General features: G+C 35.6%; 1 protein-coding gene across 1 annotated transcript in view; it reads left to right on the plus strand.

Annotated features, from left to right (window-relative positions):
• The window catches only part of RABL3 (RAB, member of RAS oncogene family like 3), a 38,112-nt gene that overhangs the window by 17,587 nt on the left and 7,036 nt on the right, over window positions 1-13,489 (plus strand). The window contains exons 3-6 of the mRNA XM_025912941.2: window positions 775-904; window positions 4,746-4,860; window positions 7,914-8,064; window positions 12,222-12,293. Of these exons, the coding sequence (XP_025768726.2) occupies window positions 775-904; window positions 4,746-4,860; window positions 7,914-8,064; window positions 12,222-12,293 (468 nt within the window). The remainder of the gene's footprint in view (window positions 1-774; window positions 905-4,745; window positions 4,861-7,913; window positions 8,065-12,221; window positions 12,294-13,489) is intronic.

Genomic DNA, 13,489 nt, shown 5'->3' on the forward strand with positions numbered 1-13,489 from the left:
AAAAAAGGAGAATTGATAGAGCTACACCTTTGATAAGAAAAGGGACATAGGATCTCAGGCATAAAGAAGAAGGGGATTTGGCCTTGGGGACACAGAGTTTCTCTGTAATGGCTGGAGGAAAAGCAGATTATATGGGCACAGATGCGGGGAGGTGGATAGATATGTGAAGAACAGGCTGTCGAAGTTCTCTTCCGATTGCTTCTGTCTCAAGAAGCAAGGTTCTTACCTGTTCTTAAGGATAGGGAAAAGATTTTGGAAATTTGAAAAAGAAGAGAAATTGTGAAATAGTTATCTAGGAAAGGAAAAGAGGAAATGGACTATGAAACTTATTAAAGGGCAGCCCCAAAGGTAGACTGGAATTTAAAATGAATCCAGTCAGCTTGAATGTGTATTTTTCTGAGTTTCACATTCAGCTAAGCTGGGTTACAGGCATGGAATTGGAGAAAAGGTGGATATAGTCAAGGTTGGAATTTGGTCAGATGAACACAGTGCAAGAGAGGGGCAAAGGAGTGACTGAAGTGATGAATTATGGCATCTATCCACAGGAAGTGAAGATTTGGAAATGGAGGGAGAGCTGTAAATGTTAGGATTGTTGTATGAGAGAGTATTAGAGGGAGGACTCTTGAAAGACAGGTGGTGATCAGAGAGAGGTGGTATGAGAATGATACGAAAGAGCCATGCTGAAACGGAATGTCCAGTGCTTTAAACTGGAATGAGGGTGCTCCTAGTGTCTTTAGTGGTTATAATAATTATTTTGATGGATTGATTTGTTAGGTTCATGACTACAAAGAAGGAACCCCAGAAGAGAAGACCTACTATATAGAATTATGGGATGTTGGAGGCTCTGTGGGCAGTGCCAGCAGTGTGAAAAGCACAAGAGCAGTGTTCTACAACTCTGTAAATGGTAAAGCATTTTTTATTTCTACTATATATTAATGGTCTAGGAGTACAGATAATCAGATAATAGAATATGCTATGGGATGCTAGACACATCTTATTTTAAGGAAGATCTAATGTACTGACAGCTCTTTAAGTCTGCATATCACATTTTATTTTTTTCTTAATGTTTATTTATTTTTGAGAGAGAGAGATACCTGGAGCAGACTTCCAGGTGGAGGTGTATAATCGAGGACATAACTGGAATGCACAAAGCACCTACTGTGTCAAGGGACTAAACCACTGAGAGCTATAATTTACCTATAGAGTTTTTTTTTTCTTCTGCCCCTTTCTTAGTTCATTTCTTTAAAGCACTTTTTTTTTTTCTTTTACTGTGAAATATAATCCCAACTTGTCTTTGATGTACAAGATTTGGTGTCTCACGGGGCACCTGGGTGGCTCAGTCAGTTAAGTGTCCGGCTTCGGCTCAGGTCATGGTCTCACAGTTTGTGAGTTTGAGCCCCATGTTGGGCTCTGTGCTGACAGCTCAGAGCCTGGAGCCTGCTTCTGATTCTCTGTCCTTATCTCTGTGCTCCTCCCCTGTTCATGTTCTGTCTCTCCCTCTCTCTCTCTCAAAAGTAAATAAACATTAAAAAAAAAAATTAAAAAAAAAAGATTTGCCATCTCACCCTTTTCCTTCTGGTAGATGCTTAGCTCTTAATTGCACCTCATTTATACTATGCTTAGATCACATTCAATATTAGGTAAACATTGCAATTATTCAGTACCTTCTTCGTTCTTATAGCCCCCTTTCAATATCTTATCTTCCCATATCATAAGGTGTTGTGGATACTACAACAAGAAGTAGAGATGGCCATTGAATACATACTATAAAATACAGGATGAGTTGTGTTCGTTCAGACCTGAAGTGTCACAATCTATTTGAAGAAACAAAACATTCATAAATGAAACAAAACAGTTATAAGATGGTGACACTAATATATGATATTGTCATGCAAGAAAATACATGATAATGGCATATATTAATAGAATGTAGATAAATGAGAAAAACAGTAAGGTAAGACTGGTGTAGTGTTCAGTGACTTCTTAGAGAACAGAAGAGAAGGAAGTGAAGCCTGGTTTAGATCTAGAATCAAGTGATAAACTTGGATTATATCAATCAAATGACTTGACAAAGTTGCTACCACTCTGATCTGGCAAAGCAGGTTTGGATATACAACACTTTTGCCATTTAGATCTTTTGAGAAAGGGTTAAGATCAAAATTATAAATACATAATAAAGACCGTTTAAATCCTAGAAACTTTATGGAGTTCTGAGTTGTGAACTTACTAAGTCCTGAAGAAGTCCATCTAAATCCATATTTATTTATCTTTTTTATACCTACTATTCATTAGTGATTTGTCTCTTCCTTGAATATTATTGAAATAGTTGCATATATATTATGTTAATAATATATATTATGTTAATTTGTATATATGACAAAACTGAGATATATTCCTCTTTCTTAAAGTTTAAAAAGAAATCCCTGTTAAGAAAGGCCAATTTTTATGTTCTTTCACCTTAGCTCTGGAACATTTCTCTTGGTAGAAGCACTGAAGGTTCTTTACTCCATCTACCATCCTTGGTTTCTCAAGAAACAGAGCAGAAGGATCACTCCATTCAAATGCACAGTCTTTACTCTTAACAGTTACTTTCTTCCCTCAAACCCTACCTTTCTCCCACTGTGATGAACTAGGCTGGCAGTCCCTGAAGGAAACCTGTAAAGTGTCTGTGCCCCTTTTGAAGGTTAGAACATATTCTGATTAACTGTCACACTGACTTCTTTCCTTTGGGCCCCACTGTGGCCCTTATAGCCCATAATCTACCAAGAAAGAACTTTCAGCTCATTGAAAAATAAAGAAAAAGGGTGCTCAAATGTCCTTAAAAGCTCAAAAGCCTTAAAGAGAGAGCCTCCAAAAATAAACTCCTCCCTATTCAGCTAATAGCTCATCTAGGCCTTTGTAATCCTTGCATCTCCCAACCAAAAGCCTCACTCATAAGTTTTTGAGATTTATATCTGGGAAGTTAGGGAGAGGAGAAAAAGCCACTCCTTTGACTTAATTCTGCTTTCCCCCAGATTAGATTACCTGAGTTCAAATTCTGCTGTTAGATTGCTGTTAGATTACCTGTTAGATTACCTGAGTTCAAATTCTGCCTAACTCACTTACCATGTGATTTAGAGCAAGTTGCTCAGCCTCTCTGAGCTTTAGTTTCCACACGTGTACAATGAAGATGATAATTCTTACCTAACATGAGGGATGTTCTGAAATCAAATTAGAGAACACATATAAGGAACAATGTGTAGCATATAAGTGCTGAATAGATATTAGCTATATTCTTTAATGGTAGCTCTTTTTAAATCTATCCTGTATTGGGGCGCCTGGGTGGCGCAGTCGGTTAAGCGTCCGACTTCAGCCAGGTCACGATCTCGCGGTCCGTGAGTTCGAGCCTCGCGTCAGGCTCTGGGCTGATGGCTCGAGCCTGGAGCCTGTTTCCGATTCTGTGTCTCCCTCTCTCTCTGCCCCTCCCCCGTTCTTGCTCTGTCTCTCTCTGTCCCAAAAATAAATAAATGTTGAAAAAAAAATTTAAAAAAAAATAAAAAAATAAATCTATCCTGTATCATGTGTCCTTAATGCCTAATAGAACCCAGTATTGAGGAAAGTAGAGTGAGTACAATTGAATACAGGGCAAGTGTCAGATCTGTATTTCTCTATTTGTTCCAGATGCCAGGAGGATACAGATTTATCTGAGCAAGCTGTAACTTGCACAAGCACCTTATTTGCACAAATGTCTGTAAAAATCGGAGAAGCCAAATAGTTCTAACTTTTCTGCCCTTCTTTTTCAAATTGACATATCTCACATCTTGAAGACAGAGGAATCATCAATTTCACATCATCTCGTCATAGTAGAATCTAGGTAACATAGGAAATGGTTGAGGGTTTGAAAATCTGTAGTCTTCTAACCACGTGATGATACTCTAAACTCTACTATGCATTTTCCTCTTTTGTCTACCTGCTCTGCATTTTTGTCTGCTATACCTGATTCTATTTAATTGTATTTCTGAACCTCATTACATTTTGTTATTTTTCTCAATCTCTCAGAAGTCCACCTATTTTCTACTATTCATACTTTTTGACTGGCTTTTCCTACCTTCTTCTAGTGACATAGTTCTTTTGCTCTATTAACTAAGTATCTCATAGATATCAAGCTTTCATAGCTAGTCATTAATTCAAAGAACTAAAAGATTAGACTTTTGAGTTAATTAGGCTCAGGTGATTTACATTTTGTCAGCTGCAAAATAGCAATTATATCAAATTAAATAAATATATTTTTAATAAATTTTTATTATTTAATATTTTATTAAGTAGTGGCGTATGTGTGATATCTATGACGGTACTATGCACAGTGCCAAAACAATTCGCTTTTGTAGGAATATAATTTCTTAAATACTTGAAATAGTTTTGATTCCTTTCATTGATGAGGTAGTTCTATAGTTAGGACCAGGCAGAAGAAGCACTCATCAAGTGTTTAATAAAGAAAAGCAGAAAAGACATTCTAAAAGTTTACTGACATTTTGCCAGCCCCTATAGAATTAAAAAGGGTTATATAACTGACAAAGAAAATTTTGTAATTAATGATTTGTAGAAATTTGTAGAGCAAATTTTAAATTAATTGTGCCTGTGTTTGTTAATCATCCTAGAATGCTAGGTTTATTCAGCAACCTTGTATTTACTTAGCCTCACTTTGCCAGTTGTAAAGTGAAGAGAAATTGTTGGAGTATTGACATGAGTTTCTTTGATTATTTTAGGTATTATTTTAGTACATGACTTAACAAATAAGAAGTCATCCCAAAACTTGTATCGTTGGTCATTGGAAGCTCTCAACAGGGATTTGGTGCCAACTGGAGTGTTGGTAACAAATGGGTAAGCCCAGATTACTTCACTTTTAGTGTGAAATGTTACAGCAATCACAGGAATATACCTAACACAATAACACTTTGTAAGATGTCTGATTCGAAATTTTTTTTCTCTCCGTCTATAGATTGTCTTTTTATTCTCTTACCAGTTATCTTTCAAGCATTAGTTTTTCGTCTTGATGCAGTCTGATTTCTCAATTTTTTCTTTTACATATTGTGCTTTGGGTATCAAGTCTAACAACTCTTTGCCTAATCTCAGATTATACAGGTTTTCTCCTGTTTCTTTTAGAAACTTAGTTGTTGAAAGTTTATCTTTAGATCTGTGACCTGGTTTGAATAAGTTATGACGTGTGGGGTTTTGATTGAAGTTGACTTTTGTATATGAATGTCCGGTTTTTCCAACACCATTGGTTCAGAAGATTATCCTTTCTCCGTTGAATGGCTTTTACTCCTTTGCCAAAAATCAGTTGACCATATTTATATGGTTCTATTTCAAGACTCTCTGATTCTGTACAATTGGTCTGTGTGTCTGTCCCTTCACCAATATGGCATTGTCTTCATTATTATAACATTATAGTAAGTCTTAAAAGTATATAATGTGGTTCCTTTTTCAGAATTGGTTAGCTCTTCTAGTTCATTTGCTTTTCCATATAAATTTGAAACCAACTTTCTATATTGACAAAAATTCAGCTTGGATTTTGATTGAATTGCATTTAATCTATAAATCAAATTGGAAAGAAATTTTGTTGCATGTTCCAATCCATGAACACAGTATGTCTCTCCATTTATTTTTCAAAGCAAATTCTAGGCATTGTATCATATCGTCTATATATACTTCTGTGTATAACTTTAAATGATAAGGACTTTTTTAATATAACCAAAATATAATTGTTCCACATAAAATTTAATAATGATTCCTTACTATTAAATATTATTTTAATTCCCCATATGTCTCATAAATGTTGATTTGCTCAAAATAGTATCTAGATAAGATCTATTCATTGTATTTTGTTTGTTAAGTACCTTTTAATCTTACATTCCCCTTCCCCCACCCCTTTTTTTTTCTTTTGCACTCTGGCAGTTTGTGAAAGATAGTTTGCTTGTCCTGTAGAGTTTCTTGTATTCTGGATTTTGCTGACTATATCCGTGTAATGTCTGTTTACCTTGTTTCTCTGAATCCTAAATCTTCTCTAAAATGATGGTTAAATATAAAAAGATGGTCTAAAAGATGCAGGGGTTTTTGTTTTTTGTTTTTGCCTAAGTGGTATTATACATATAATTACAGTACCTGGTTGTCTGTCTCTTTGTGATGCTGACTTGTTACCAGCCGTATCCATCCATGATAAAATTCCCCATCTGTTTTTTATCTAATGTTTTTTTTTTTTTAAAAAAAAAGAGGTTTCAAGATCAAACTTCAAATTGGATATAAGATTCAATGAAAAAAGCGAATAAAAAGAAAAGCTAAAAAGAGAAACAAGAGAATAAGTTAAATGTATATGGCATCATACATATGTTATGTTACATATAGAATACATGTATATGTTGATGCACAACATATATATTATGTGCGATGTATGTATGTTATATGTACAAGTATTAATGTACAAAGATTATGCAAGACTGCAAGTGACAGAGATAGATGTCTATCAAAAATGATGACTGATAAAATACATACAAAAGTTTGTATGTGAGCCAGAGTTAGTATCAGAAATACTCCTAAAGGAGGACACTCTGAAAATTTTATTCTGTAATAAACCAGATTTCAATTTTGGCCTATGTCTCCTAAATCAATGTCAGTGTTGGTAAGAAGAATCAAAGGCCTTGAACTCAAGCTATTATTGGCTTGATGCAGTAAATACAACGATAATATTTTTAAGGAATGGCAGGCTACATAGTTGAAAACACTTGTGTTCCAAGGCTAGGTGGTAACTGAAGCACTGTAAGATTATTGTGAAGGGCGAAAAGATGTGGTAATTTTGCACACACATACTATACACCCCCAGTTTAGATTATTTAGAGAGAAAGACAAATAATGTCAAAGGAAGAAGAAAAGCTAGGCTCAACTGGGTTGTATTGATTGTATTGTGCAATATTGATTTGCTGTCATAAAGTGTCTGCAACCAGATTTTGCTGACTATTGTAAATTGAGCTTATAACATGTCAGGAATCCAAGTCTGTTTTATTTCTCATATGTGAATAGAATTTAAATTAATTGAACAACATTGGCTCTGTATTCCTTTCAGTAATAGAAGGAACACCACTCTGTCCTTTGGGTAAAAATTGAAAAAAAAAAAGGATTGTAATAGCCAGTCACCCAAGACCACTAACCATGAGTGATCCATATTGTCTGTCCTCTCTTTCCCATGACTCTCGTGTCAGCACAAACAACTATTTGGCTTTTAATTCTTTCCTTTTACTTTTCGTTTTGCATTTCAGCTGTTTCTTTTCCTTTTCCATTTGTTGAATCCATCTTGTCCCAGGCATAGCATCATCTGTGGTCAATTTTTCTGGCCTTCAGCACCCTTGTTTCTTATTTTCCTGAAATGATCTATTTTTCTTTACTATTCATAGATAAAAATATGTATGGTAGGTATAGAGCTTATGCATGCCCAGAAGCTTTTCATTTTCCCCTCTGGCAAAAGGTTTGAGTGCCATGCTAGGTTCTTGCATTTTCATTCCATTGAGGTTTGAATTCACTCTGTGCATCTACCTAGAAAAATTCCTGACTGTTAGCCTGAGAATACAGAACTTTGGGAGAGGTCAAGTTAACCTACTTTCATATACCTGGTGGACATTCAGTTATTCAAGTAGTCTATAAAGATTCATGGAAACAAAATTTGAGTAGTTAGATGAACAGTTGGAAGTCTATAGATGGTGAGGATGGATTGATAAATGAATAAGTATTTGGAAGAAATTGGGAGAAAAGTAGGTTTATAGGTGATGGGTAAGCGAGAGTCAGTGAAATCTCAGTAAAATAGTGTAAGCTACTTACATTTAAACATTACACATCTACATCAGAAGGGTAAATTCTGTTCACCTCTTCATTATTATTTGTTACAGGGATTATGACCGGGAACAATTTGCTGACAACCAAATCCCACTGTTGGTAATAGGGACTAAACTGGATCAGATTCATGAAGGCAAGCGCCATGAAGTTTTAACTAGGACTGCTTTCCTAGCTGAGGATTTCAATGCAGAGGAAATTAATCTGGTATGTGTTTTCACTCATGCATTTTTGTGTTATCGTTAGGCAAAGCCAAAATTGAAGACTTAGGTCATATATTCTCATGAAAGAAGCTTTATACTTACTATCAGTCATTTGGGTTCTGATCCAATATGTAGTGAAAATTGGAATCAACATAGACTGTCAGATAGGGAACAGTCAACTCAACCTTCTTATATGCTGATCTGTGGGAATGTTCAAACTTTGTTCTATGAATAATGTAAACCCTGGGCTTTTTCTTGAAAAGATTTTTTAAGATCATACCAAAATCAAAATAATTAAATTAAGGTAACAAAGGTCACTGACATTTGATTCTTCTTGCTTTAGAAAAGCCTCTCAGCTTCTTAAACTACAGACTTTAACTTCAAGAGCAAAGAAATAGATAAATGAGAAAACTACAAACTGTGGAAACTAGGAGTGCTTCATGAGCAGTAATTAATACAAACTTGTATGTATACAGAGCACTGAGTTTCTTCCTGAGAAAATTTAGCTCAATTTGAACTGGATGCTAAAAAGGCTAAGAGAAGTTTTCACATAAGCCAGATAATGTTGCCCAGAGAAGGATCCTGGCCAGCAGCTTCAGTCATGGTTTATATGTCATTGTTCACAAGTAGGATTTCTGCAACATATTCAGTGCACTGGCAATTCCAGACATATGGTGCTAGTTGTGGTTTAATAATACTAATGACTAGGGGCTCCTGAGTAGGTCAGTTGGTTAAGTGTCTGACTTTGGCTCAGGTCATAATCTCATAGTTCAGGAGTTCAAGCCCTGCGTTGGGCTCTGCTGACAGCTCAGAGCCTGGAGCCTGCTTTGGATTCTGTCTCCCTCTCTCTCTGACCCACCCCTGCTCACGTTGTTTCTGTCTCTCTCTCAAAAAATAAATAAATAAACATTAAAAAAATTTTTTTAAATAATAATGACTGTAATTTACTAAGCATTTATTACATGCCACGTACCATTCTAGTGTTTTATGTACATTATCTCATGTTTGTCTTCACATCAACACTGTAAGGTAGGTACTGTAATTAACTCCATTTTAAAGATGAATATTAGAACCAGAGAGAGGTAACTAAGCCGTGGTTATACAGACAGGTCAAACCAGGCACTCTGACTCCAGAGCCAGTGCTCTGCAATTGAGCCTGTCTTCCACTTAATTATTCTCCAACTAACGTTTAGAATCTTGGAACTGAAAAAGCTCTTAGAAATCATCTAAATCACTAATTACCCAAACCTGACTATATATTTATACTATCAATGTAGCTGTGAAAAAATTTGAGTAAGTGTTCCACCACTGGAGCTTTTTATTCATAATATCTGACAGGAGGACCAGGGCTCTATAGTTTTAGCTAATGACTCAGGTCATTCTGATGCCCTTACTCCAAATCAACAGTTGTGAACACTGGTTGGTTCAAACCAACCTCTACCCCATAACTGAATCCACTTCTGCCTGCCATTCTGTTATTTTTACATTCTGCTTTGTGGTGGGGTGCCTTATTTTTCTCACCTGCCACCATGGAATATTCACTGTCAATGCCCCAGCTAGTTGAACTGGACCATGATATTTCAGAGGATTTCTGCTACAGAGGATATATAATATCCTTGTTGCAGAAGTGTTGAAGTTACTTTGTATCAACATTATTTCCAGTGGGAAATTTGCCATTGAATATACTTAATTTGTTCCAGTAATTACTTTCCATATATTTTGGAATCTATCTGTTTGTAGTGCCTGTGGGTTTTTGTGACAATCACCCAGGTATGTATTTTTCCTACTTTACTTGCAAAGGCAGCACCATCTTTTAATTGTTAACAAGTTATAAAGGTACTCAAGTGGTGGTACTTTGGCACACATGATCTCCACAGAGTTCACACATACAGCATACTTTTGCCCTGTTATCAATGTACAGCTTCAAGAATACAACAGAAACAAGAGGGTTTTGAGGATTCAGGGCAGAAAAATGAGGAGGAAAATTTGATAGGAATTTCAAAAAGAGATAGCAGTCAGAAAGACTCAGCAAGTAGATATTAAGCCTCAAGTAAAAATGTAATGTAACAATATTAGTTACAATATTGAATTCACTTAAAGCTGTTTTAAAAAGTAAGAATCAACATAAATGTGTATATCAAAGGTGGAATCAAAGTTACTATCTTGTGCCTGAAAAAAAGTAAATTGGTTTAAATTATAAAAAGGGAAATGATTACTTATTTTTTAAAATCCTGTTAGGCTTATTGTGTCTAGGACAGATTTTCTCTGTTGTGTGTTTACTTCAAAGTGATTATATTGAAGCATCTTCCCTAGTTTCCTTCCCTTCCTTTCTCAAGTTTTGACAAGCTATTTTAAAGCTATTAATCTTTGGTATTTGCCCCCAGCCGTGGTCAATGGCAGATGGCTCTTTCAACTCTAAAATTGGCATCCTAAAATCATAGGGTGTCTCTAGCCTGGTCAATGTAAAACCGTGAGCCTTAGAATTAAGCTTTGTTTGCTGTTTGATTTAGTTTTTGTATTTAGCACTATAGCTCTATCTTGAATCATCTGTGAAGTCTTTTGACATTGTGATGACTATGTAATCAATATCCATTTTGGAAAACATGTCTAACATAAGTCTACCTAAGGTTTGTGTCTCATATGCCCCAACTGCTGTATAAATGTGTTTATACATTTTTTCAAGTACAACAGTTTCCACGATGATGTTTCAGTCTCTTTACCCCATACATGGAATTAACGTTCATTATGTTAGGTGCTTTTGTGCCTGAAAATTCAATCTGATAGCATTTTCTTAGAATGAAGAGAGAACTAATATTTCAGTATCTTCTATGTATGTGCCAGACATGCATTATCTTATATAACTTTCACGAAAATCCTGTGGGGTAAGTATTGTTATGTTATCTTCATTTCACAAATTAGTAAGCTCAAGTTGAAAGGCTTAGTAACCTAACCAATGCTACACAGTCTAGAAATGTTGGGACAGATATTCAGATTCAGAACTTTCTGGCTAATTTACTGGTTTTTCTAGTATTCTATGATTTTTGAAAAGCTTGTTATAGTCTCTTTTTTGGTGTGGTTTTGGAAAATGCATTATAGTTTCCAGCCAAAATGAAAAATGTGAGTCTTGAAGTGTTATATATGAGTGAAAGAGGTGATTATTACACAGTTTACTACAAAGGAATCATGTGGGTTTAGAGATTACATACAAAACAGAATAAATGCAACAGTAATTGCAGTAATTGCCCAAGGGACATAGACCATCTACAACTGAAAGACAAATGCCATCTTTGTAAAGGAGCCTGTCTGATACCCTTATAGTTTGGCCTTAGGTGGCATTTGAGGTAAAAATCAAAGTGCTCTGTCTCTTGAGGTGGCAAGTTAATGATGACAAGCAAAGGCAGCTTGACACTGGAATTCCAGGAAAAGAATAATAAACCTTTTGAGATCTTTACTGATTATTGTAATTTACTAGTTATTTCATTGTAATGTTCCAAATTGTTTTGTCTCTTCTGGGCCCCATTTTTTTTCCTATTTTTCAAAATCCTGTTAAATAGTAATAGATTGTTACTTAATAATAAACCTACTGTTTATTTTTTATTATCAAAAAGTATATTTATTGTTTATTATTATCTTTATGGCTTACCAAGAGATGTAGTACTTTGCATTCAATGAGTGAGAAATCCCTAGCAACTGTTTTGTTTGTTTTTTGCTCCTCTAACTCCTGTTTTCCTGATTCCCGCTTTGTGTATGAACTATATACTACTTGATTAGATGATGCTGTTGAGTAACTCGTACTAAAAAATGAAGTGTTGTTTCTATTGGCTCTATTTCTGCTTTTAGGGTAAATGTAGGTAGGTCACATGATTAGTGTCTTGGTTTTCTTATTAGTAAGATTAGCAATCCTCTTTTCCTTTATGAATTATTTGATGGTGAATACATTGGTTCAGTGTGCTCTATCATAGCATAAATGACAAAAAGCGCCCTTATCTTCCTTTAGTACTTTCCGCTTAGCTTTGTGCATTGTAATTTGAAAATTGCTTGAATATTTCATGAGAGTGTTATGCCTAACATTTTACTATAGAAAAGTGCAACAGGAACAGTAGTGACTAACAAGGAGCTGATGTTTCCTGACATATGTGGATCTTACGTTTTATCTTCTAGGATTGCACAAATCCACGGTACCTAGCTGCAGGTTCTTCCAATGCTGTCAAGCTCAGTAGGTTTTTTGATAAGGTAATAGCTTCAATTAAGTTATTTTTAAACTTAATTTATATATTATGAGAGTTTAAAGTTTTTGGAGAATGCTTTGCCCTTTTATTCCTTCATCCTGCACTTCATAGCCTGAACATTTGTGTTGATCTCTCTTATCTGTTGGTATAATTGCTCAAGGCCTGCTGACGTATTTATTTTATCACTAGTGTTCTCTAAGCAAAGGATGAAAGCTACTGGATTTAAATGAGTTATTTTAAAAGAAACCTAATTTCCCTCCTTAAAACAAATTACGTTTTCCTGTTTTCCAGCTCTTCTTGTATTTATTCACATCCCCTCAGCCCCCACAAAAGGCACTGAACCCAGGAGATTCTGCCTAAAGCCCTGCGTTCTTTTTGCTCTCCCAGCTGTTGTTATTCTCCACATAAATGTTATTATTACTTTTAAGGTTATGTCATCTTCTTGATTCCGTAATTTTCCCTATCAGAAACCTTTGCATTCAAGTATTGACTCTTGCTAGCATCGTCTTATTGTCCTGAACTGGAATGAAAATGTAGAATGACTCAGCATACTGGTAATTTAGAGCACTGTTTGTCCTTCCTTCGCAAGGCCATGGGGCTCCATTGCACATAGTATTGACCAAGTTTAAGTCGTTTGCCTCATGTTGACATTGCGTAGTAAAGTAAAAGAATGTATTTCTGTATGTATTATTGAAAAAGATTGATTCGTGTATTACATTTCCTTTTAAGAGGACAAGAAAAACATTTCCCTCCTCATAGCTCTTCTTTGTGAATAATTTTTCTTTTATCTATTTAGGGATCTAATATTTGGCCCTTTTGTCCATTATGTCATAACAAGATAAGCCCCACACCCCTACCCGTTTAATACGAGAACTGTTTGCTTCATTGCAGAACTTCCCAGCTGGAGTGTGGCAAATATGGTACAAGTGTGCCGAGATAGTGATGCCCTCAGTTGAAGCAGCCAGAGCCCCCCAGGCAGCTGATCGGCAGCCTCATTCATTTAACCCAGTGTGCTGTACAAATATTAGCATTTTCTAAACGTGCCATAACATGAAAAATGTTGGGAAGCAGTGCAAGGAACTGGATTTTCCCTCCACATGATTTTCAAGCTTCAAACATAAGAACTTCCATTTAGTTTAGATCCATGGCCTGCAACAGATACACTGTTCTGCCCCGAGAGAAACAACTTACAGATCTTTG

The sequence above is a fragment of the Puma concolor genome, chromosome C2 (genome assembly GCF_028749965.1).
Source record: "Puma concolor isolate L17-30 chromosome C2, mPumCon1.1.hap2, whole genome shotgun sequence".
Lineage (NCBI taxonomy): Eukaryota > Metazoa > Chordata > Mammalia > Carnivora > Felidae > Puma > Puma concolor.